Raw genomic sequence first — 27,392 nt, 5'->3', positions numbered from 1 at the left:
TTTTCATATTCAACTCGTCATCACTTTATTGTTTTGCCATTATACAGTTTGTAATTGGACATTCTGTAAAAGAAACAAAGAGAAAAGTAACAGAAATTAAAGTTCCTTTTGAAAGTCATCATGAGCATCATGCTTTTGGCTAAAACGATGACAGGAATCATTACAGAGAGCGCCACAAACAGCGAAACGCAACAAATACAAAGCAGTTTTCTTCTTCTTTTGTTTTTGTTTATTTACATTGTAAAACCCTCGATCATACATACGCACGCATGACTCGGGCCTCTTAAAAGTCTGTCTGTAAAAAATCTCCCCTGGCAAGAGAGGAGTGTCTGTCTTTACATAAGAAAGCAGCCAAGAGTCAGAGCTGTGAAACTCCTCGACATGATACAGAAGGTGGAGGATGGAAACATATCAAACGGTCGCTGTCCCCCTTGTTTTTTTCTTTTGACTTGAGCCGACCTCTGGGGCTTTACTCATTTCCTGCAGAAAGTGGCGGGGAGAACTTAAAGTATTTGGGCTTCATCTCACTCGTTCATAGCTTAACAAGTGTTGGAATAGTGAAGGAAGGAGGCTGCTGTGGCCCTGGAGAATCAGGGCTGATCTAAGCCCTCCTCTGTACAGACCTCGCACTCAAACATCACCTGGACTTCTGTGCAAAAACGCCTGCTGCTAAAAAAAATGCACTTCAGCTATCCCCTAAAATCAGTCAAACGTGCGACTGCTGCCGTAACTATGTCCATGAAGGGCACACGGAAACTATAGATTTTTATTTGTTTAGGAGTTTGTGATGATCGATGGAAAAAAGAAATAAGATGTTGGCCTGTAACGCCCACCGTTAAATACAGTACACTGCCAATATACTTTAATATGATGCCATATACAGTCTGCTCGCCTGGTATTCTGCAGGTTTGATCGGTCACAAGGCAGCAGAGAATGAGATCTGATCTGTACATGAGATATAGAACACAACGGCTGATATGCCAGTGTTGTCTTGCATGGATTACTCTGACATTCTGGGACACTTGTGTGCTTTCCTGATGAGTGTTAGACAAAAAGATTGATACCAGTCATGTCCACAAGTTAAGTAAGAAGCTACTGGTAGCAGCTGGCTAATTTAGCTTAGCATACAGGCTCCCATTTCTGCACATTAAACTCTATTGCTGACAGCCAGCTAGCTTAGCTTAGCTTAGCAGACGGTCACTTACATTGGTACAGTCAGTAAGGGGCTGTGGCTAGCAGCTGGCTAGCGTAGCTCAGCATAAATTCTCCCATGTTAGTACAACAAATAAGTCTAATTGTAGCAGCTGGTTAGCTTAGCACAAAAATGCTCATGTCTTTACAATAAGTAAGTAGCTACTGCTAGCAGCTGGCTAATTTAGCTCAGCATAAAGGCTTCCATGTATGTACATGAATAAAAAGCTGCTGCTCATAGCCAACTAGCTTAGCTCAACGTAAAGGTCCCCATGTCAGCACATTAAATTAAAACTTAGCTTAGCAAGCTCAGATGGCATAAAGACACTCACACCTTAATTCCAAGTAAGAAGCTATGTCTAGCAGCCAGCTAGCTTAGTTTAGCACCAAAACACTCACACCTACACACACTAAGAAGCAACATCTAGCAGCTGGCTAATTTAGCTTAGCATAAAGGCTCCCATGTCTGTACATAAAATAAAAAAACCTAATTCTAGCAGCTGGTTAGTTTAGCAAAATGACTCAATGTCTGTACATTAGGTAGGAAGTTGCTGCTAGCAGCCGGCTAACATAACGATGCTTGTGTCTGTATGTAAAGTGAGAAGCTGCTGCTTGGAACGGCCTCATTTAGCGAACTACAAAGGCTTCTGTGTCAGTACATTAAATAAAAACACAGCAGCTGCTTAGCTTAGCACAAACACTCTCGTGTCTGTACCTAAAATAAGATGCTACCGCTAGATGCCAGCTAGCTTAGCTTAGCACAAAGGCAGTAGACAGGTGAAACAAGCTAGCCTGGCTCTGTCTGTACAACAAGATTAGAACTTATTTGTTTAATCTGCACAGAAATAGCTGAGAACCCAACACCCCATAAAAATGTTATAAACTAAATAATTATTGCACTTTTGAGGTGCTGCTAAGTGGGTTTAGTTCCCTTTGGACAAAGCTAAGCTAACCAGTTGCTATCTCTAATTTAACCAGCCTATGTGTGTGGAATCAATCTTCTCATTAAGCTCTTGCTAAGAAAGAGAATAAGTGGATTTCCCAAAATGTCAAACTAGTCCCTCATTGTCATAACTGTGATTTAACTGGATTAATATACGTTATTCCGCTACAGTAGAATACAGTAGTCGTCTATGGGAAGCCCTTAACTTGAGTTGCTTGACAAGCAAATATTTTTTTTTCATCAGGTTCCACCAAGTTCTAAATGCATTATAAGTTAATAGCTGAAAAATTAATACAATTTGAGAGGTATGGAGAAACATGAGCTGTGATGCACAAATATGGGTATCAGGCTACACGTAACACAGACTGTACAGGTCTAATAAGAACACTGTGGATTACATTTCAACGCTCTGCATCTCAGGACATCCCAAAACGCTGTCAACGTGACGTCTGCCACCGCTGGCAGCAACACGGAGACGAGCTCAGCTGGCTTTCAAAATAATTGTAATTATACCCAAATAAAAAACAAAACAAAAACGTATCATACATCAAGTTCAAACGTAAAGAAATGAGACATTATTTCTCAACAAACACGGTCTGAAGAAATAGCATCTGCACTTTCTTTCCATTACTGCATAGTTCAGCAGGATCCGGCACTGCTAAGGCTACACTGACGGTGTGGCTAACGAGCGGAAAAACAGTTGTGTTGTAGACTTTCAGATACAAAAGGTTCCTCCTCCTCCTCCGTGAACCCGATGCTCCGGTCCACTGCTGCGGGGCGTCGGGTTCACGCTCAAGTTTAGTACCATTTACAGCTGCTCTCTATCATCTGGAGCAAACGGAGCGACGTTCTGACACGAACAGGAGACCCACTGTTTGGGAAGGAGACGCTAATATTTTGATTATAGTTGTGGTCATCGTGGTTACACCAAGACATGGAAACTGAAGTAAAAAATAATAGAACATTTAATTTATCCTTTCTTGTGTTACAATGCAGAACGTCCCAGCAAAAAAAAAAAAAAAAAAGATTTCCATCCATATCAGTTCAACACAACAGACACCATAACCACAGTTACACTCCCCGATCCTTCCCTGATCTGTAAAGTCTCTGAAATGAAAAAACAAAAAAGTCACATCTGAAAAACAGACAGTGGAAAGAGTAAAGACAGAATTTACGTGAGGGATATTTAGAGCAAAAATCGCCTCCCAGCAGATGATTGAAAGAAATTAAGTCACAGATAAATCCTGCGATGACAAAAAAATTACTATTATTAAAACCAACCTTGGTTAGTTTGGCTTCAAACCCCAATTGGAAAAAAAAAAAAAATGTGCAGAAACCATCGTTTGACAAGCTTTGGCCCGCTGTGTGCAAGGTGAGACGACAGAACTGTCCCGGCAGAGGAAGACGGCCTCTGGGTCTCTGTCCCGGAAAGACGAAGGGCGAAGAAGCAAAAAAAAGTAAAAAGGGGGTGAGGAGGGGGAAGGTTTAGGGGGAGAGAGTGTGAGAGAAACAGCCGGTTTGGCGGTTTCAGTGGGTCACACAGTAAAACACACCCCTCTGGTTCCCGCTGCACACAAGTCAGTGCATGTTGGACATGAAGAATAAAAAATATAGATTTAAAAAAAAAACTGAATGTGGAAAAAAAAAAAAGAGCAAAAGAAAAAACAAAACAATGACCAAAAACAAAAAAACAGCGGCAACTCAGTCGATCTTGACCGCGGCGTAGATTTTCCTGATGAACATGTAGGCGGCGTAGAAACCGATTGTGCCCGTTAGCAGCCAGAAGGACAGAACCATCAGGGTGGTGTAACCGAAGTACAGCAGGGAGGGGATGAACTCCACGATGTCCAGCTGAGGAGAGACGAGAGGCGGCTTGTTAAAGGGCCATTCCAGCAGTTCTGTATTTATGTGGAAACTCCATTTATATCTGCACCAGTTGTTGTCCGTCAGCTATAGCTCAGCGGTCTTCAACCTTTTTTGCACCACGGACCGGTTTTAAGCAAGAAATTTTTCTACGGACCGGTCATTACACACATAACAAATAATAATCGTTTTTTTTTTCTATTAAAAAGTTTCATAAATAAATAAAATTAATTTTTATTGCTTAACATGTTTACTTTTTCTTCTGTCTCAGTATTCAGTCTCTCCCACTTTCCAAAGCAGCTCTCCTGAGACGTTTGTTTTTGACTGACGGCTTCGTTTAGCAGCCGGGCATAAAAACTGACAGTCAAGTGACGGGAAACGAACACAAACGGAAGTGACGGGAAGACGAGCTAGTCATTTTTCAAAATAAAACACCCTGCAGACTCCGCTGGAAATAAAAATAAACCAATAAAATGTTTTGATTCTATCTGTGCGGCCCGGCACCAAATGACCCACGGCCCGGTACCGGTCCGTGGCCCGGTGGTTGGGGACCGCTGAGCTATAGCGTGTTAGCATCGCTAGCTTTAAAGCTGCAGACAAAGTTTTATTGATATGTGCAACAAGTTGTCCTTACAGGGATCCATCAACTCTCTACCATGTGGCGGTCACACTGAATGGAAATGCAGATCCCGCCCTCGCTTTGTTCACTAACGGTTCAATAAAGTTTATTCAGACAAGATGGCCGCCTCCTTAAAGGCAGCGTTACTTTGTGCACTTCTAAAGCTGCAACTCGCTTTACTGGTTAATTCAGGTTCATGATGAAGACGCTGCACTTTTCTCAGTTAACATCAAAGGTAAATACGTTCAGACAGCAGGCTGAAGTGACCCAGATCAGACTTTTTTTTTGCCCCTATGTGACCTGGATCTGGTCTTTTTATGACAGTCTGAACAACACAGATTCAATTATTTTCAAATGCGACCCAGGACATGTGGACATGTGGTCCTAAATCCGACTGGTATCTGATCTTTTGCATTTATCCAACCTACACGTCACTGATACAGGACAAGTTCACTGCCTGTTTTAGGTGAAAATAAAAAAGGCTGAAGTGCAGTCTGGAAATACTCTGAGTCCACGACCACCGAGTCAGAGAGGAGACGAACTGTGACCGGCTCGTATCGAGCAGAGCTTCAAGGGGATAGACACCAAGTCCAGTCACATGACAACGTGAGCCCAGACTCTACGCCGAAATGAGATCACAGACGAGTTTGTGGAAGAGGTTTGTGTTGTTTTTACCTTGTTGACAAAGTAGAAGACGGCGTAAACAAGGACGTAGAAGGCTGAGCCTCCCGACACCAGGAAGGTTCTCCACCACCACCGGTAGTCCTGGTAGTGAAGAGGACAGAGACACAGCGACACATGAGTGTGTTCACATGATGCAGGTACGAGTCAGGCAGAGACACACAACCTTTATAAAACACAACAGCAGCGTTATTAAAACGTCTACAATGGTTTAGAGGTTGTCACTAATAACGTACTGACACTATAGAAGCCATTCAGCAGGTACATGTGGTCCTTTGTCTCATTTAAAGCTTCATGTCATTCACTTCCATGCTTTAAGCAGAGTCACGACATGTTTCATTCAAACAGAACTGAACAGAAACACATTTGGTACAAATTGTCAAGCAGAGATCAGACACGTATCAGGGCCTATCCAGACATATTTGATTGGACCAGAACTTTGTGACAGCGCTGTAGAAGCTCAAGTGTGTCTGAACCAGAGGAGTCACAAGAACTGATCACTTGGTACCAGGTTGACGACAACATTCTGAAAATGTGACGGTACTTGTTTGTGTTTGGCATTAAATGTTCTGAAGGTTCAGTAGATTCTGCAGAACGGTACCAGCTGGTGCAGGTCATTTATGGTCTGAATCAGATGAGAAGTTCTAGATGACCAAAAGCCAGACTGCAAATAGCGCCACGTCTGAAACACTCGGGGTAAACTCCTCAAACGTATCTGAGCAGCTCAAAGTCAGACATCTGGATCTGTGCACAGAACTGAAGGTAAGCAAGTGCCAGTGACTTCATATTAACAATGAACAACATCCACATCCTCCAGCGGTACTGATGCTGCTGGAGTTTGCCGACATCAGCTTGTTTAGAGGAAAGTAGCAAAAGCTCAAAACTAGTTCTTCTTACGATGTTTTATGATGGTTCAGCTTCACGGTGCGTTATCACCTTCTGAATTAAAGCGTGGATGGAAACGGATCTTATATCACGTGTCGGCTAATCGAACTCTTTCCATCAGAGTCTTCGGTACTTCTACGCTCTCACCTCTGCACAGAGCTGGAAATAAACCATGACGATGCTGATCTGGGAGCAGGACACCACTAGGATGATGAAGACCAGAAACAGGAAGCCAAAGAGGTAATAAAACTGATTCTCCCAGATGGCCTGTAGGGGGCGACACACACTCGGATGAGAAAATACACAAAGTCAGACAACTGTGGAAAACTGAGAGTAGTGGTCAGTGAGTTTTTAAATGCAGATATTTAGAGCAGAAAAGTCAACGACTATTAAATAACGCTCACATGTTGTTGGTTTTTTTATATTTTTGCTTGAATTTGACAAAATACGACAATCTAATAGGTAAGACACCAAATCTCTGAATTTGTTTTTTATTTATTAACACAGGTTACTACCAAAGGGATCAATAAAGGTCTATCTAATCTAATCTAATCTAATCTAATCTAAGGTGTTGTCTGCATTGTCCTCATTTGCTGTAGCAGGTCTGCACTCCATCTGCAGTACTTCAAAGAAAGAATTGCATCAACTGAATAAATGTCCACATGGAGCAAAAAACTAAACTTTCTAAAAAATAAAATCATTAATAAAACAAATCTCATTCAGTTAGCTTGTTTACTTAGCCAAGCGCTAACTGAGAGAGCGATGAGGCGATCTGATTAAAAGCAGCGCGTCTGTACTCACACTGAAGATGAAGAAGAGCTCGATGAACATGGCACCAAACGGCAGGATTCCAGCCATCAGGATTCTAGTGGAGGGAAAACATCACGTTGTGAGAAATTCAGAGGTTCTGACTCACAACCAATCTGATTCTGACACGAGTTAAGACGATGATATTGACTCAAACACTCACCCTACAAACTTGTTCATGTACCAGCGCTGCTCCGGGACCTGCCGAGGGATCTGGTTGGTGCGCACCGGGTTATCGTACGGCTGCTTGCGGAAGCCGAAGTAGTAGCCCAGGTAGACCAGCGGCATGGAGATACCGAACCACATGCACAGCAGGGCCAGCATGGTGGTGAAGGGAACCTGGAGGGAGAGAGGAGAGCAGGGACACGGGAAGAGCAATGAGCAGAGAGGACAAGATGTCTGACCGTCACAGCTTCTTTTATAAGTTCCAAATCGCAGGCCGCATGTTTAGGCGCAGTCAGCTGTTTTATGATATTAGTTTTTGATTAACAAGATGCAAATCATAACCTGTGAACAACCACTAGTCTCCAGTTCAGAGCAAAGCAAACTTGATGATGATGATGGTCTATCAGTCATAACACAACCAGCACAACAATGATCCATAAACAACATGTCTAGTCCCTAAGAATGTTATTTATTTTAAGCTGTTTCTGTAGTCTTTTTGCTTTATTAGATGCTTATGTGTACACAGTGTGTTGACTTGACTTCTCTTCTTTCTTTGCACTATGATGGCGTTACACTTTAAAAGTCACAGATCAACATTTCAATTAATTCATTTAACTTTTGTTCCCCTTTAAAACATGCACAAGCTGTAGCAGAAATAAACACAGCATGACATTACCACATGTAATTAAAGGGTGTAAAGTCCTTGGCTTGGCAACATCTTTGTTAATGTTACCTCGTGTTAGCCACGAAAAGCTAATGGTCATCAGAAACCAAGAAAGGTGGAAATGCTCTTTAACTGCATTTTATTTGTTTATATATAAGAGGAAGACTTATATACATATAAATATCTCCTTACCCTAAAGACTCATCTTAACATGTTAAAATGATTTAAGGTGGGGAATCTTTCCTTTAAACTACTACCAGCTATCTGCTGTAACACATTTATTAAAGTCACTGCTACAATAAAGTAATTAACCTTCTAACTGGCTGTTTGCTAATTTGCTATAAAAACATACTTAATATAAATATTTTTAGAATGTGTTTGGGCTCCACACTTTTCACTGGTAGCACTCAACCGTTGAACATCTGCTCATCGACAGACACTGCAATTTACCGATGTTCCCTAAACGCCTCGCAGTGCAGGCTGCGGTTCACTCAGACAGGTGAGTGAGCAGAAAGTAGAATCTGGTGTTCTAATGTTAGATCTGTTTAGGATGGAACCAAGTGAGTTTATCTACTTATTTTTCTATCAGCAGCGTTTAAATACTGCAGTCAGTCATCCATCCATCATCTCTACACCTTAATCCTCACTAGGGTCATGGGGGGCTGGAGTCTATCCCAGCTGACTCAGGGTGAAGGCAGGTTCACCTGGACAGGTAACCAGTCTATCACAGGGCTACACTTAGAGACAGACAACCAAGCACACTCACATTCACACCTACAGACAATTTAGAATCACCAATTAACCTCAACATGTTTCTGGACTGTGGGAGGAAGTCGGAGAACCCGGAGAGAACCCACGCTGCACGGGGAGAACATGGAGACTCCACGCAGAAAGATCCAGAGTGTCCTCACCGGGACGAGAACCGGCGACCTTCTAGCTGCGAGGCGACAGTGCTAACCACCGAGCCGCCGTCACGTTTATATAATTCACGGTAGGCCAAAATCTTGACCGTGATAAATATTAATTCCATTTTGCAGCCCAAGTACTGCATCAGTCATTGCAATTGAATGCACTGATTTTTTTTTTCTTTACTGGCTCAGTCAGTCGGTATCTTCATGAGTCAGGACCTCTGTAACTCCAGTAGCTGCCTTCTCTCTCCTCGTTTTGTTTTTCATAATAATCAGCAACAAATGGCTTTATTTTAGTCACACACAACAGCTTGTTTTCAGGTAGCAGGCAGCGACAGACTGAGAGAACCAGGGAAGAAATAAAATGCAGTAGCACCAGTTAGAGCGACAGCAAAACAGCTTGACTATCACACAAATGCAGCCACTTAAATTTACTGTACGTCTGTGTTCATGTCTGAGTCGTGGTACTCACCGCCCCAGAGGAGTGCTCTCCCCAGATGAAACAGTTGAGGACGAAGCAGATGCTAAAAACCACTGCAGGATACAAAGTCGCCGTCTGCAGGGAAAACAAAAAACAGCTTCTTTTATCCTGCCTAAACTTCTCTGATTGCTCTGATTGCAAAACTTCAAACAAACACATGTAGGGTTGTAAAATGAGCAATCCAACGAGGAATGAGACGTATGTTTGTGCGACGGACTCACACAAAACGCTCCTTTCCTCCACCGGTGGCCCTTCAGTGTGCGGTACAGTCTGCCGGCGAAGTAGCCTCCAAACACGCTGGAGGAGAAACAACGACGGGGAGAAGTGGTGTGAAATCAAGCTTTCTATTTGAAGATGGGCGACCTCTGAGTTCCTGACGAGGACTAGAGGGATGAACGTGGCTCTTACCCCATAAACATGAAGAGAAAGCAGGCAGTCGTCATCAAGGCTCCTCGACTTGATGGAGACAACATGCCCAACATGGCGACGACTATGAAAGCACATGAGAGCTCGATGAGAACATGGATATGCTAAATATGAAGCTAGAACCAACAGCTTAGCTTAGCTTAGCTTAGCATAAAGGATAGAAACAGCCAGCCGGCCTTGTCCAAGTTTTAACAGACGCCTACCAGGCCCTATACAGTACTATGGAATTAAAATATTAGATCTTGTTTGTTTAATCAGCGTAAAAACAGGAATGACTTGGTTTTATGTAGCGTTATGTGCAGGAACTATTTATCTTGGATTCTCCTCTTGTTGCCTGGCAACCTCACTGAAATGACATGATGAATGGCAGTCAGGACATCCTGCCAAAGTCCTCAAAGTTACACTAAACACTAAAAGAGGGTTTTTGTACTACGTCGCATTTTTCTAGACATGAGCTCATGAAAATTCACATCTACGACTTAAGCTATTCACTCAATTTTGGTATCAGCAGCAGGCAAATAAATATACAGTCATGACTCGATAATCCGACACTAAATGTAAACCTTCTTTTATGTCGGATAGCAAGGCTGTCGGATTGTCAAGACGGAGGTCGAGATACAAGGAGGGCTAGATGCTGGAAGGCTCATTTGTTGTTAATTATTGCTTATAGTTGCTATAACGAGTGTATTGTTAGAACAATACGCATCGCTGGATTTCACGTCTAATTGACCGATGTGATTGTGCACGTTCCAGTCACTTCTACCCCACGGCAGCGCTCTGACGGGGTGGAAGTGTCCAGAACACACAGGCAGTACTTGGCTGCTGATGCTAGTTTAGTTAGCGGTCACACTTCTGTGCTGATGCTAGTTTAGTTAGCGGGAGTGGCAGATACGCTCCACCGTTACCATCCATGTTTACTTCCATAAACACTGAGCACGCTCGCTGCGTGTGACGTCGTCGTGTCCTCTTCTGCGCATGCGGGACACTTTTGGGCCGTATGAAGTTCACACAGCAGATCACATACAAGTCGCATTTAACTGGAAACGTGAAGGAAGTCACAAAGAAATCCTCATTGAGCATCAAGTCCTGCAGTGTGAACGTAGCCAATCTGTGGGATTGTTCAGTCAGATAATACGCCGTCATCCTGATTGGTGACATTAAATGTCATGTTGGAGTCAGAATCCAAGGCTGTCGGTATGTTAAGACTGTTTTTTATGGGTTCTGTTGGTTTTTCCTAAAACCCTGTCCGATATCAAGGTTTTCAGATTGTTAAGGGTCAGATTATCGAGTCACGACTGTATTTAGGTGTCTTATCTTTGCTGCTTCACATTTTTAAGATAATATAGATGAATAAAACAAATACACAACAGGAGGAGAACCATGTGGGGTTGAGGAGGATGTATAGAGAAACTCACAGATGACGATGAGGACCATGCAGAAGAGCTGGATGCCAGAGCCCAGCAGGGAGCTGAGGATCATGGGATACTGAGGAGGTCTGAAGACGTCACCGTGGACGTTCTTCCATCCCGACTCCTCCATGGTGTCTTCCTGTTTGGAGACGACAAAAACACAGTCTGGTGGGTGGAATATGGTGATCATCAAGAACTCAAAGCCACTTGCATCAATTAATTCTCTTCAAGACAATTCTCAAAGATGCCGACATTGTTCCCCAAAGCAAACACAAAGCGTGTTTTCTTACTATGTCGTCCTCTCTGTTGTAGTTAGCGATGTCCTTCCTCAAGGTCCTGATGATGATCATGCTCAGGATACCTACGAGAGAAAAGGAAGGGCGTCAGTCAACTACAAAGACGGAAAATTCAACATTTACATTCGGGGCGGAGAGTTATTTGGTTTAGAAGTGGCATCGCAATCGAGACAACGATGACAACAACGACATTAGAAGCAATTAAATAATGAGATTAATCCTGCAGTTCAGTTTGATGTAATTTGAACACACACACACAGACTTTCAGGGTTTGTTTATGCGGCTCATTGATCTATATTTACTCTGGGACTGCATTATGTGGTTCCACTGACATCAGCCCAGTGTCATTATTTATGAGCTACACTTGTACGTTTGGCAGCAGACTTGACTCGAGGCTTAAACTTTCACGCCAATGATTTTTCATGCTGCTAACGCGATGCTAACGCGATGCTAACGTGATGCTATCTCACGCGCTGATGTTTAAAATCGATCAAACGGTGACCACTGAACTGACGCCCGACTTTCAAGCATCACATCACAAATCAAACTGCAAAATCCCGGTAGAAAAATCACAAATACATATTTTTCCTCAAGTCGCTCAGCTACAGCTCACATGCTGTCGTCAAACTACAGACGTTTTTTCCCGTATGTATAATATATAGATTTGCAATATTGGTAAACTGACAATTTTAAGCACACAAGTCTGTAGTTAGTCAGTGAGATTTCTACCACGAGCCCAACTTATACTGACTTATAGCACTTCATTGTGTATAAATGAGGAATACCACGTTATTTAAAAACTTCTTTTCATTAATTCCATCGTAGAGTTAGTTATGATACAGGCCGGCCGAACAAGCCGGCAGTGTTTGAATAGTTCCAGTGTGACTACTTCTCCAGAGAGGGTTGCATTATGGGTTCTTTGTAGCCTTAATGCTGCTAAGCTCATGAGTGTCTTCAGCCTTTGTCGTTGCTAAACATGTGGTTTGTCCAGTTTAACCTGCAGGCGATGCCGAGGTGTGATGCACATTTCTGCCCAGGAGGAAAATGGTTTCTATACTGCTGAAAACAAAGGGGACAGCTTAGCATTACTGCTGTCATGGACGATAACATCAAAAAGACAACAGTGTGAAAGATGTTAACTCTCAGCGACAATGATGCTGTGATTCTGCTAAACAACATGTAAACACTGGCTTCATGTGTTACTGTTTATTATGTTTCACTTGTTGGTGCTTGTCCAACAGAAAGTACAGAACGGCTCCTTTTCTCAAAACAGTTCTTGAAAATGGGGATATGTCATAGGAAACAGTATGCTCTGAAGCAGTGGTTCTCAAACTGGGGATCGGGACACCCATGTGGGTCCCAAGATAGTTTCAGGGGGTCGCCAGATCATTGCGTAAAAAAAAGCAATCAAAAAAAAAGCCTACATTTATCAAATAAATGTGTATCAGTGCTGTCAAAATGAAAAGTGTTTACTTCTTCCCACTCCTTTTTTGAACTTGTTAATATTATGATTTGATTATGTGACATTATTATTCTTTTCTGCTCTTTTTGATATTATCTTCTTTTGTTTTTATATATTTTTTCCCTTCATTTGTTAGAAATAAAGTCAAATCATTCATTCATTCATTCAAAAGAAAATAAATTATTAAGATTATTTTTAACGCATTAATGCATGAACAACTAAGTTATTAGTCATGAGATATTAAAAATTCAAACTGGGGGGTCACGAACACAAACTGATGTTATCTTGGGGGTCGTGGCTCAAAAAGTTTGAGAACCACTGATAGAAAGAAACAAAATTAAATTAAATTAAATTAAATTAAATTAAATTAAATCGAAAGGATTGTGCAAATAATTCCACCAGACCTGTATTCACTGCAATAAAGTATTACGTGAAAATATTTATTTTATAATTAAATTTTTATTTGATTTGATAACAGTGATAAAGCTCAGTGTGGTCATTCTGCTCTGTCAGTGGCATTTAAGTTCATTCACAGTATCCATCTATGTATTTTCTTAACTATATGTTCTATTTATTGTAGACTTTTAGGTTATTTAATTATGTATTTATTTATCGTTGGTCTATTTTAGCTGTTAAACTGTAAAATGGTATTTATTTTGTACGCTGCTGGATCTGGGTGACAAGTTTTGTTCCTTCATGTTTTTAAGTTTTGAATGAGAATAAGCTGAACTGAATAAAACAACATAATTTATGTTGACAGTATTTAATCCCAGTTAGACTTTTCCTGTATGAAAACTCTTACTGTAATAAATATGTAGCACTGTAGACTCCTTATGAAACTCTTATTGTTTCACCAACACCATCCTGTGCCTGTAGCGGTGAATGTTAAAGCCTAGTCGACACAGACACATGGACATTTAAGATCTGGAAGAGACGACACACGATGATTTGTGAAGTCCTGGACGTACCAGACAGGAAGAAGACGACCACCACAGAGTTGACGATGGAGAACCAGTGAATCTGAACATCGCTCATGGTCAGGTAAGTGTCCCAGCGAGACGCCCACTTCACCTCACTCTCCTGCACACAGGACACAGCGGCCTCAGCTCTCCTTCCTCTGCATGAGTTCACCTCACATCCCACAAAACCCAAACAGTTTAAATAGCAGCGAATACTTCAGGTTCAGTCGGGAAAAATAACCAAATGTAAGCTTAAAATGAGTATTTTCATCAAAATCTCTTTACTATACATATTATTGTTCTTTTAAATGTGCCGGAATAAACCATTTGCTGTAACCAGACTTCTTCTTTTGCACATCTGATTTGTTTGACTGCAACCAACAGTAAAAAATTCAGGAGCTTTTCAGCTGAACTGCAGGCTGCTCACACAGAGCAAATAGGAGACAAGGATAGAGACGTGAGAAATGTAAACAGGTAAATATATGTGGTATGTAGAGCCAGAGGTTTTCTAGTGTTCGTTGGTTATGTTGATTCCAGCTTTTTCCAATTTTATATATAACATTATAGTATATATATAATAATTATATCATTGAATAGAACTTTATAATAAAGGAAATTCAGCTTTTACAGGGCTCCAGACTGCGACTTTCTTCTGAGAGTGTTTTTGAGAATTTCAAGCGGTCGCACTTTTGGGAAATTTACTCGCCACAGCAGCATCCAAAAATATAGAAAGTACAAGAAAACAACAATAATTCAGTAATATGCATCCTGGTGTCGGCACACAGCAGGCCCCACCGTCTCCGGCGTTTAGGGACCGTCTCTAAATGTTGTGTCCGTCGTTAAGCAAATGTTCAGCTACTACGTTGTGACCAGGTGGGAGGTGCGACTAGTTAAAAGGTTAGTCTGGAGCCCTTGTTTCATGTCTCCTGTATTTATGAATCACGGCATTTTAACTGTGTCGTACTGCAGAGAAGACATTTTGGAGTTTGAGCTATAGCTGTGCTGTTTCCATCGAGGTTCTGGCCTTTAGGTTGCACTGAAAAACGATCCCAGTGAGACAGGAGCAAATAAAAACAGCTTTGTGTTCACAGGGTTAATAAATTATTGTTTTGGATTTGCGGTACTCACACAGAGAAAACTCTTAAGTTCATATACAGCTAATCCTCAGTTAAATCTGGGTGAATTATTGAGATAACTGGTTTAACTAGTGGTAACAAGACGTTTCATGTCGCTGAGGATCCACACGGCAGTCACTGACCTCCCAGTGCACGGAGTAGGTGAAGAGGACCTCGTTCTCTTTGGTCGGGTCAATCTCCTGGGGGGCAGAACCGCTGGCCTCAGGCAGAGTGCAGGTCTTGTCCTGCTCCACAGCCTTCAGATCTGAACAGCGTCACACAACAGAATAACTACGACTAGAAGCAGGTTATCGGTTTCTAATTAACACCTTCTTTAAGTCGTGACACGTGGAAACCTTCACACAACCTCCAGCTGCCGACACCAACCTTCCACTTTGACGCTTTGGGGTACGACCTCGAATCGCACCACCCTGTAGTCGTGAACCTCCCCCTCCTCCAGCTTCTCCCTGTGGAAGTACAGGATGAAGGACAGGTGGTTGTGCAGATAAAACTACAACAGAGAAAAAGAGAGGAGACAGAGATTAGCAACGTTCACACACATGTGCACATTTATCATTTATCTACTTCTGATGCGTCCTTTAGTGCAGGTAACATGTTGTTTAAATTTATCCTTATTGTTTCATCAGAACATGAGCTGGATATTTCCCACAGCGAGGTCAGCCTAACAAGGTCTTTCCCACCAGTTTGGTTTGATGCTGCGCCAAACCACAATGAAACGTGTTTCCACTGCAAGCTTCTGCTCGGTAGCAGAGCCGATCGCGGCCAACGAGTGTCCTCAGCGTCTAAACTGTGCCAGAGAGTAAACTGTTTGTTCTTGGTGTTTGGATCTGTTGTAACGTCCACCTGAACGCCGGTGGTTTGCAGCTTTAGTTTCAGCTCTGTGCCCGTTTGTACACTCAGTTGGCAACCGGATCTTTTTATGGTTTACTGATTGTTGTGAGCCACGTCTCAGCTGATGATTCAAACCCAACCTTTCCTAGTTTGACACCGAAAGCTTTCCACTGGTGGAAAGACGTCGGGAAACTTTTATTAAAGTGAAATTAGAAGAATTTTAAGTAGCGTTTCATCACTGTTTCACAGAAGCTAATTTATTTTTCCATGCGGTGCAGAGGAAAACACTCACTGCAAACCAGTGCAGCTCAGCTGATGGCGGATGTTCACGACACAAACTCGTCCCGCACAGTGGAAAAAATCCTACAAGACTGTACATGTAACAGGGTTTCTGCTGCTTTCAACAAGGTAAGACTTCATATTTTATATATGTATTGGCTGAAAAGGACAAAAATCTGCCTTATTGACTGTAGCTTCTAGCAGCTTAAACTCCAGCTGCACTGCTGGCCGCCATCACGTGTAGACTCCAGAGCACATCTGCTTTTAATGTTAGCATCAATCCAAACACTGTCTGGAAGTTGCTGGAGACAATGTTGTCGGTTTTTGTTGCAATGGGGCCAAACAGGTGATGCTTCCGATATAAATGCAGAACTGTTAGTGGCTTTTGTTTTCTGACTCTTTATGTGATTCCAACAGCTTTTTTTTAACGTGCAGTGGCCTTAGATTAATTTCTTAAGCAGCTACAGTTTGATGAAAGGAGCATTTACCTCCAAAGCACATCTCAACACAGTAGCTCCAAGAAATTCTCACCAGGCAGCACAGTCTGTATTAGTGGCCTTGTTTTATCGTGTTTTTTTTTTTTTGGTGTGATCAATATAAGTGCTTCCCAAAAACACATATAAAGGCAAGAACGACGTAAGTGTGACTTTATAAAAGTAACACAAATGTCATAATCCGGTTTTACTAGCTGTCAAAATCATATTTAAGATACAGTCACGACTCGATAATCCGACCCTTAACAATCCTAAACCTGCTATCCGACAGGTTTTTAGGAAAAACAAACAGAACCCATAAAAACAGTCTTAACATAGCGACAGCCTTGGATTCTGACTCTGACATGACATTTAATGTCACCAATCAGGATAACAGCGTATTATCTGACTGAACAATCCCACAGATTGGCTACGTTCACACTGCAGGACTTGATGCTCAATGAGGATTTCTTTGTGACTTCCTTCACGTTTCCAGTTCAATGCGACTTGTATGTGATCTGCTGTGTGAACTTCATACGACCCAAAAGCGTCCCGCATGCGCAGAAGAGGACACGACGACGTCACACGCAGCGAGCGTGCTCAGTGTTTATGGAAGTAAACATGGATGGTAACGGTGGAGCGTATCTGCCACTCCCGCTAATTAAACTAGCATCAGCAGTCAAGTAGTGTCTGTGCGTCCGGCTGGAACATGCACAATCGCACCGGTCAATTAGGCGTGAAATCCAGCGATGCGTAGTGTTCTAACAATACACTGGTTATTAAACACCTATGAACAATAAATATTAACAACTAATGAGCCTTCCGGCATCAAGCCCTCCTTGTATCTGGACCTCCGTCTTGACAATCCAACAGCCTTGATATCCGACATAAAAGAAGGTTTTAGGTTTAGTGTCGGATTATCGAGTCATGACTGTATTTTAAGGCCTAAAATTCTAATTTATGGATTTAGACTTTTTAAGGATCTGCAGAAACGCCGTATAAGACGAACACAGATCTATTCCAGAAATGAACAGCAGAGCCAGAGCTCCATCCTGGTTTAGAAAATAGAAAATCCAACAGAAGAAAGAAGGATCGGAAGCGGTTGTGGATTCATGGCGCTATAGTAACGTGATGTGGAGGGTCAGGAAACATGTTCCTCATTGTAGCAGGGACGGTGAATTACGAGACTTTACTTTCATCAGCTGGAAAGGAGTCTGGTTTGCAGCACATGTAAATGTCACAGCGTAGGTAGGTGTGTTGCAGTGGAGGAGAGTCCTTAATACCTCTGAATACAGCCCAGTTATAACGTCTCAGGGAGTAAGTAATTCTCATTCATGAGCCACACTGTTTTTCAAAACAGGAATCTGTAACTAAAGCGTTCTGACTACGTGTACTCTTCACCTCCAGACAACATATCAGGAGACACTGGGGGGGAGGTACCGCATCATATTTACCTTGTTGTTGTCGACGAAGCCCAGTCTGTAGCCATGCTCGAACTGGATATCCTTCACTATGTCCTTCTTCTGCTCTTCCTCCACTCCAACTTCTCTGTTGGGGTAAAACTCCAGCCTGGTGGCAACTGGAAGGTTATCGGCAATGCTGAAATGACACACAGGAAGATGATTAGTTTGTTTTAGTGGCAAACTGAAGATAAAAACACCTTCAATGTGATAGAATCATAGAATCTTCTCACTATATAAAGAAGTACAATTCAATTCTGTCTGAAAAATTAAAAGTTGGATAGTTTTATCAGCATGAAAAGGACTCCTCTTGCTAATAACAGTGAGAAGGGATGCTTACAGGTGAACGTAGTACTCCTCCTGGATTCGCTCAGCAAACAGCTTACTGGCCTCTACGCTGAGCTTCTTCTTGCTGCACACCATCTCACACTTCTTGTCCTTGTTCATCTCAACATTGTAAAGTGTGTTCACGATACGGTCCCCACGCAAGACCTCGCCTAAAGCAGAACCAAAAATTAATACAGATTGAACTTCAGCGATACATTTAGAGAAACCACATTCCACACAGCGGTCCACTCACCCAGGTTCTCTCCTTTGTAGAAAACCGAGTCCGGCTTACAGAAAGGCAGGGAGTAGTATTCATAAGGAAGCTGAGTCCGGGAGCTGGTCAGCTTCACGGCCTAAAAAACAAAAGCATCTGACTGACGTAGTCTTCCCAAAATGTTTTCCCCAAATGACACTAAAACAAGTTGGTCTGAGTGACACTGGAAACTGTACTTTAGCTGCAGCTTTCTACCAACGAACACGAAGACTTTATGTTTACAAAAGGCCAGTTAAACATCTGAAACAAACACCGGTGGCATCAGTTACAGTCACGTCTGCTGGATAACTGGAATAATCGAGTTTTATATCTAGATACTAAAGGCACAAATGAACAGCCTGATAAAGTCACTTCCATGAAAAAAGACCCAAAAGACTTCATATTTAACCCACAACTTTCAATTATTAGCTGCATGTACCAGATGTTTTTAATGCGCTAATTCGACAGTATAGTGGAGGTCTAAGGCCTTGTCCACACGTAAAGCGAAGATATTTTTTACGATTCAGCCTGTCATCCACACAAAAATGCAGATTTACAGCATTAAAAACGATCCTTTCAAAAGCCTCCGACCAAAGTGAAGATCCTCCGTTTATGTGTCTGCATGTGGACGTCAATAACTGGGGTTTTAGGTTTCGAAACATCACCACCTGCGACAAAATATGTTCTTTACATCACATACGCGACTGTGTTTTCATTTGGAAACAGCGTGGACGCCCTCAGAACTGGCGCTGTCTTGTATCCAGGCCCAGATACCGCTCCATGTACAAGAACACAGGCGAAGGACGGCGTTAAGGATGGTTATTTTCCGCCACCTTGCCTTTCCACGTCCGAGGCATGTTCTCCGTCAGAGACACCGACGTCAGTTTTGGGTCAGACCGGGATGCACTGCCAGCTTTTTAGGATGAATTCAAAACCCTAACTACTATTAAATCCATCCACAGTTTATTCAAACGGAGTAATATCTATAATAAGATGTTGCCATGGTGATGGCGGCGCACATAGACGCAGCGCCCCCTTCAGGAGACAACGAAAGTGAACATTTTGAGTGTCTTGTCTATCCCACACGTTCATTCTGCAAAACTTGCTGGTTGAATGATCCTGAAGAAGCGCTCTCTCGTCTTGCCTGTACTACTGTGTACATACAGCAACATGACAGTAAACTTGATTTGATGACTATGAAACATCCCGTGAGGCGTATGAGATTTTTCCACTGATCAATCACAAACTCAAAAGGAGTTGAATGTCTTGTCTGATGTGTTTTTAAAAAAAAATATTTTCCTAATTCTTTATCTAATTTAGATTTCCCCACACTGGTCCACTTCATTCATCGGTCAGGCTGTGTGACTGCATGTTTATTCCTCTTTACTTCATAATACATCATAGTTTTTGGTGTTAAAGTGACCTGAGATGGCTGTTATTTATAGTGGACACTATAATAGGAAGTACAGAATGTGACACAGTGCTTTTAAACAGTAAAATGAATGTGGATTAAATTAATTTCAGTCCTACCTTAATATCTACTAGCTCCCCATCACGGAAGTCCCGGGGAGCGACACCGGGAACGTAGAAGGTTCGGACCACAGGCAGCGAGGACAACAGCAGCAAGGCCCACCACGTCTCCTGCAACGCACAACACTGACGTTTTAGCACACAACATATGCATTTGTTCAAATAAAATGATTGTATACGAGAGTACAGTGTGGTCTAGACCTCTGCTATATAGAGAGGAGAGAAGAGGACGTATGCTGGGTACCGACAGCAGAGCATCTTAGTACAGCCAGCACAACAGAATAGAATAGAAAGATTTTATTGATCCCCAAGGGGAAATTCTGGTGTTACAAGCAGAAAGAGTAAACTGACCTCGACACATATAAATAAGAAAAGTATACTAAAGTACTAAATGTATAATAAAGTGCAAAATACACTATGATTAAAAATGTAGTGAAGTGAACAGCAGTGCAACGGCAACAGAAAAACTGCAAAACAAGCAAACCTGAAATCCTAACAATCCCCTTTTTTAATACGTATGCACACACTCAGGCGTCTCAAAATGCATCAAAATATCCGGCCACAAAAAATATGTCATTTTAACGACTCTTCACGAAATGTCCTCAAAGCTCATGCATAATTAAACTGACTTTGGTTTGCAAAATGGATAAATTACAGCCACCATTTGTACGTGGTGCCGATAACGACAGCTACATCATCATGTGAAAGCAACACTAAAGACAAAACCAAAATCTACAAAACAAAGACGGATGAATGTTTACAAAGTACTGTGTATTCTTTATAATACAGTTTATGCATTTTTAATTCAAAAAGCTTTTAGAAAAAGCCACAGCAAGTCACGAGTCGCAGCCCGTGGAGGAGAACGACGAGGCTCCAAAGCCGAGATCAAACGCCACATTAAAGTGTTGCACAGGTGATTCAGCAGAGGCAGCGTTCAACCTCGAATGACATCTAAACTAATGTCTGCATGAAGGCTTCAGAGGAAACGAGAGCCCTCCTCCACCAGCCTTCTGAGAAACTGGTTGTAATCAATGCAAAACCTGATACTATAGGGGGAGATTGATTTGTCCAGCGAAACAAGAATCCCAAACATAAAGCAAGAGCACCTGGAAAAAAAAAACATATTGAAAAAAAACGTTACTGTCCTGAGGGATGTACTACAAAGTGAGTTTGACGTAGTCAGATTATCTTTGTGCAAACTGGCTTGACAAAACCTAAAACCCTAATGAGAGATAATCCATCCATCCATTATCTATACACCTCTTAATCCTCACTAGGGTGGCGGGGGGGCTGGAGTCTATCCCAGCTGACTTAGGGGAAACTAATGACAGATAATCAGTATCACAATGGAAGTTATCAACTTTCTTTGTCAGCCAGGTTTTCTTCGTCGGACTCTCTGTGCGCTCACATAAAAGAGGGCGTTCAACGCGTCACGTGACTCTTCCTCTGGACACAATGAGCCAATAGCACGCTGTCTATTTCAGCTAAGAGGGACCGTTTTTTTATAATGCACGGCTATGAGGTATATAAACATTTATGACGGTAAAAAGCAACAAAGAGAAATGGTGGTAAAAACTTGTTAATCATGTACGTAAACACAATCATTCAATGCACTCTGAATGCAGCCGCTTATTTCTAACAGGACAGCTCCACATGGGAGCTCCAAAACTTTATGATTAATTCATTTAAACATGATGCTCAACAAGTGCATTTAGGTCTAACCCGGTCCTAAAATGGAGATTTCACTTTAGTTTACGGCTTCATCAAAGTGAAATGATAGATAATTACCAATAGATTAATCCACTTGCTGATCTGTGTTCTATTAACTGCAGCACCAGCATTGTGAAATATAGCTGGCAGCAAATCAAATCCAGTCTTAAAAACATATTTATGCATACTGCAGCTCCGACTGGATGATGTATGTGGGTTCCCAAGGCAACGTGACACACACACACACACAGCTACTGTAACTGTGCAGCTTTATTCAGCGGTATTATTAATGTATGGTTCAGACAGGTTTGCAAATGCATTCCTTCAAAAGGAGTGACACTTCTTACGGCTGAGTTAAGTCTCTACCTTTAAACAGAACCTCCTCTGGAGCAGGTTAAGTGTACAGTCAGTAAATACGCCAAAAACTCTGACTTTAGGCTTAACAGAACTTGGTAATCTATTACTCTTGCTTCGTTTTACACCCCTCTAATGTGGCCCAGTTACAGTCCGAACTTAAATCCAATCAAAAATGTAAATAGACTGGATTTAAATAATGCTCTTAAGCCCTTTCATTCACATTCAACAATGGTAGTGACAGGCACCATTTGGACATACAGCGAGCCTAAGTCCTACTTCCTGTCCACATGCTTAAGTGGACATTTTAAGAATTACAGGAGGAACTGGATGTCAAAGTTGTAGGACAGCTCCCTCTGCTTGCTCTTTCTGACAAAATCCATCCATCATCTATACACCGCTTAATCCTCACTAGGGTTGCCAGGGGGCTGGAGTCTATCCCAGCTGACTCAGGGTGAAGGCAGGAGACACCCTGGACAGGTACACTTAGAGACAGACAACCAAGCACACTCACATTCACACCTACGGACAATTTAGAATCACCAATCAACATGTTTTTAGACTTGTGGGAGGAAGCCGGAGAACCCACGCTGCACGGGGAGAACATGGAGACTCCATGCAGAAAGATCCCGGGTGTCCTCACCAGCACACGAACCGGCGACTTTCTAGCTGCGAGGCAACAACGCTAACCACCGAGCTACCTTGCAGCCCCCTTTCTGGCAAAATGCATGTAACAAACTAAAACATATTGTTTTTATTTATACAGTTGGTACAATTGCAATACACGTTCTCTGTGGAAATACAATTCTTTTCCACTGGAGAAAAATATAAATGAAAATGTGACTTTTGCTACAGCCTGAACAAAACAAGCATTTTCTCTTCGGTGTGGGGAACATGATTTATAGGCTAGGGCATCTTTTTAGTACCACAGCACTGTGGTAGCTATGTAGTAACACATTTAGCGACAATCTGCAGCTCCTGCAACTTGGATATGGCACTACAGGTCATATGTCACTAATATCTGGATTAATTGTTCATCCTGAATGACCACAGTTATTGTTCTCTCTACTGTCCTGACGTGAAAACTTAATAAATGCCTGTTTGTCCACAAAAAGTCAAGCTGGACTTGCTAACAACTTGCTAACAACACTTTAAACTCACTCAACAGGGGGAAACACTGTTTTAAGTGATTTCGATCACAGAGCTTCATGTCAAAAAGCCTAATTCTGATTTTATGATTTAATACTAGAAACTAAATCCTTCAATTTCACACACATTGCGAAATACGGGTTGGTTGTGTGGAAAGTTAGCAAGCATGGCTACTAACCCAACCTGCATTTATGTTATCAGCCGGTGCCTGCACAGGTAATAAACGAAGACTATGTTAATTAATGTAATGTTAGTACTCTGTAGCCGATCTTCTGCTGACATCTTAACATCTAGCAGCACTACTGACCACACCGGCAACCACCTCACAAACCACCTCACACCGCCGCTGCCTGCCGGAGATGTTAACAGCTAGCGTCACGCCAAAGTTCGCCGAGCTGATTTCTCCCGACTGTACAGCAAATGACAGTCTAATAACCCAGCGGGTGGATATTTATCCTTCATTATTACAGTTTTACACGCCAGACAAACGCTACAATCCAGTTTTACGAGCCACGGCTGCCTGACAGTCAAGCTAGGTAACGTTAGCATGCTAACTCAGCTAGCAACATCGTCAACATTCAAACAGCGGCGAACTCTAACGACGGCGTCTCCGGTTATCGGTGCGATGTGGTTTACCGGGTGAAGGTAGAGCTCTGCTCTGTCAAGGTTACAGCTCGATGGCTGACTAAACCGTACACGAGAGAACCAGCAAAGAGCAGTTTGAAGAAAAAGAGTTCGCTTTTCCACTCACCATCGCCGCGGCCGCCATTTTGAATACGTGTCATTAGTGACGTTGCGGAAGTGGCCCGCTCGGGTTCGTCTTTGGACTAATTCGTTTTTAATCCGACACACCCAGAAATGTAGTGAAAGTGTTCAACTGTCAATAAAAAGTACTGCATTTATAATTATATGTTAGTAAAAGGAGAAAAATATTATTCAGAAAAAGTTAGCTACTTGAAAAAAACGTTTCAGGTTAGTAAACTTTAGGGAAAGTTGTCCGTCCAGAATAATGTCCTCTGGGACTGTAGCACCAGGAGCTGTGCTGTAGATTATAATCCTTGAATATTTCTTACTCATGCGTTATACATATTATTTCTTTATTTTGTGTTTTGTTGAGCTTGCATTTATCTACACTGGACATTTTTTTTAAAAATGCAGTCTGTAATATTTTATTTAATTCTATCCATTGTTTTTAATGTAGGGGAATAAATATTTGTTGTTCCATCACACAGCATTTATAATTTTATTCATACATTTTGTATATGACCAACAGTAACTGCAGATTTCTGTTATTTATTTATTTTTATTCATTAAGAATTGATCTTTTCATTCTACTTAATAATTGTAAAAAGTTGAGAAAATACAATTATAATCACAGAGAGCCCAAAGGCAAAGTTTAGTAGAGAAACTAATAAAACAATCAAAAGAATTAAAAACTTTTTGGAAGCTGGATCTATGAAATGTTTAGAATTTTTCAATGAATATTGACCAAATAAATGAAATAATCAGCTCATTTTTTCAGCTCCACATGTACTCTCACTGTCAGATAGTTGAATTTAACAAAGCAACATATTTTGTAAATTCTTCATTCATTATCTATGTGGAAGTTATAATCTGTAAATTAATTAAAGCTCCAATTTAGTTAGCAAAATTCATACAATCAAGCCAGAAAGTCAGTTTAATAAATTCTATATATATATAGTTATGGGCTGCAAGGTGAGGACACAACCGGGATCTTTCTGCGTGGAGTCTCCATGTTCTCCCCGTGCAGCGTGGGTTCTCTCCGGGTTCTCCGGCTTCCTCCCACAGTCCAGAAACATGTTGAGGTTAATTGGTGATTGTAAATTGTCCGTAGGTGTGAATGTGAGTGTGCTTGGTTGTCTGTCTCTAAGTGTAGCCCTGTGATAGACTGGTTACCTGTCCAGGTGAACCTGCCTTCACCCTGAGTCAGCTGGGATAGACTCCAGCCCCCCATGACCCTAGTGAGGATTAAGGTGTAGAGATGATGGATATATATATATATATGCAACAAAATATGTTGCTTTGTTAAATTCAACTATCCTTGTTTTCTTCAATTTCTTGTTCCATTTAATTCCTGGTACAACTAAAGGTACATTTGTTTGGACAAATATAATGACGACAACAACAACAGCAAGAGTTTCATTTCAGAGCTGATAGTGTCTAGACATGTTTCATGGTTTTCTTTATTATAACCAAAATCACAAGTTCTTACATCAATAACTATGTCATTGTGCTGCCCAAAATGGTGCTATTAGGCATTGCATGTTTTCTTTTCTGTCTATTTTAGTCACATGACACACACAGGAGTTAGTTCTGCATAACAATTGTTTTTGATGACTGCAGCCACGCGTCGTGTCTCTGAAGAAGATTCTCAGTCATCCAGGTCATAGTTATTCTGGTAGATTAATCGTAGCAACTGCTTGAGTTCCTTGAAGACGTTCCACCTCTCATCCAAGAGGCTTCATCAGGTCTGACTGACTAGTTGGGAGTTCCACATACTGATATCCTTAAGGAGCCATTAACACCTGAGGTTTGGTTGTTGCTCCTCCCCCTCGTTATGTGAGTAGCACCAACGACTCAATGTCCAGCAGTGCCAAGATGGCTGCCTTTGTGGCTTCACATAATTCTTGTGTTTTAGGCGTTATGTGGGAGCCGACAGCTTCTGAGTCGGCTTGAATGTAAGCAGGAAACCACTCCAGGTCTTTACATGTGCAGTGCTGCTTATGACATGAAACAACCTCTTATAGACCCTACAGGGAAAACAATGAAGCTTAAGCATGTCAAATAGGACATAAAGTATGATGGAATCAGCTGCATTTGTTGTCGTGTTTATTGTATCCTTCAGGTGATGCACCTTTTGTGGTACCAGGCATTAAAATGAACAACAAATTGAAGAAAACAAGAGTGGAATAATCACTTCACACACACAGACACACACGCAGATAATTTCTTGAACAATTTATTCAGACATTTTCATGACATTTGCATTGAAGGAAGCATCTCACAAAATATGCAGCAGGTTTCAAACTGATAAAGAAAAACAACAGAAACATTCTTAACCCTATGAATATGAGCATCATACACGGTGCTGAGTAATGATCCAGTTCACTGACAACCCTGTTCATGTAAGAAAAAAAAAACAAAATCTCTCAGATATTGTGGCTCAAGAGTTTTCTCTAAAAGACGAGTACAGCAGGAAATCTTAAAATCTTAAACCAGCTCTGACATTTTTTAGGATTTTGGTCCTTAAAACACACATTTTTTCAAACAGAGTAAAAAAGAAAAAAGGTAAGAATTCTTTCTTTATATATTAAAAAAAAGATAGAAAAAGCTTTAACTTTGAAGAAGACAATTCCATCCAAGATACAATAAGATTCACTATTTGCAGAAATACGTGCAAAATGTACGTTTGCACCGTTTATTTTAATAATTTAAGTAATAAAGGGAAAAAAAACACTGAAGAATCAACAAGCAATATTAATTAAAGACCCTGAATATTTGCATTGCAGCGTATATACACATCATATAGAATATATATTGTACAACCTGGAAGGCACTGTGAGGGAGTGCTGCTGCTGAAACGAGCCACAGCCGAATGGAAAACACCTATAGCATATAAATAGAGGAGCACAATCAGAGTCCACAATATCTGCTTTCCTTTAGTTTAACCTGAGGCTTGGTTGGCAACGCTGCTGCTGCTGCTCGCCGAGTTTAACCAGAGCTGAGAAACGCTGGCCGTGAACATCTGTGTTTAAACCTGCACAATGTGTGACGGAGCAGAACTGCTGAATCCAGGCGACCTACACTCACGTGAACGTGGCCTCGTATGTTGTGTGAAGATGAACTCTACGTATAAAACCTGTGAAGCATGTTAAGGACTGTACACAGATTAGAGTGGGGGCTGAAAACAGAAAAGTATTATTTATATTTTAGGATTGTTGATGGAAAATGTCCTCTTGCAAATTTGTCGCCCTAATCCCAGCAGTATTTTTTACTTGCACATATAAAGAGAAGAGTCCTGCTGGAATAAGCTATACCACTGTTTTCATAGATACACTTGTACACCTAGAGGATTTTTATATTTTATATTTGCACATCTTCTTCTGTGCT

The 27,392-nt window shown here is 41.5% G+C and overlaps 1 protein-coding gene across 1 annotated transcript; it reads right to left on the bottom strand.

Moving 5' to 3' along the window:
- On the bottom strand, positions 1–24,033 carry tm9sf4 (transmembrane 9 superfamily protein member 4). Its single transcript, XM_008296125.1, has 18 exons — positions 24,013–24,033; positions 20,049–20,159; positions 18,519–18,618; positions 18,279–18,435; positions 17,933–18,077; positions 15,262–15,385; positions 15,018–15,139; positions 13,769–13,880; positions 11,333–11,403; positions 11,049–11,181; positions 9,616–9,697; positions 9,429–9,504; positions 9,199–9,282; positions 7,153–7,328; positions 6,984–7,047; positions 6,330–6,449; positions 5,292–5,381; positions 1–3,985 (listed from the first exon to the last, which is right to left on the bottom strand). The coding sequence occupies exons 1-18, from the start codon at positions 24,028–24,030 to the stop codon at positions 3,836–3,838; spliced, it is 1,935 nt and encodes a 644-aa protein (XP_008294347.1). The 5' UTR covers positions 24,031–24,033; the 3' UTR covers positions 1–3,835.
- Between the last annotated feature and the right edge of the window lie 3,359 nt (positions 24,034–27,392).

Source organism: Stegastes partitus, unplaced genomic scaffold (assembly GCF_000690725.1).
Source record: "Stegastes partitus isolate 25-593 unplaced genomic scaffold, Stegastes_partitus-1.0.2 Scaffold1101, whole genome shotgun sequence".
Taxonomy (NCBI): domain Eukaryota; kingdom Metazoa; phylum Chordata; class Actinopteri; family Pomacentridae; genus Stegastes; species Stegastes partitus.
This window is presented reverse-complemented; position numbering and strand designations above follow the sequence as displayed.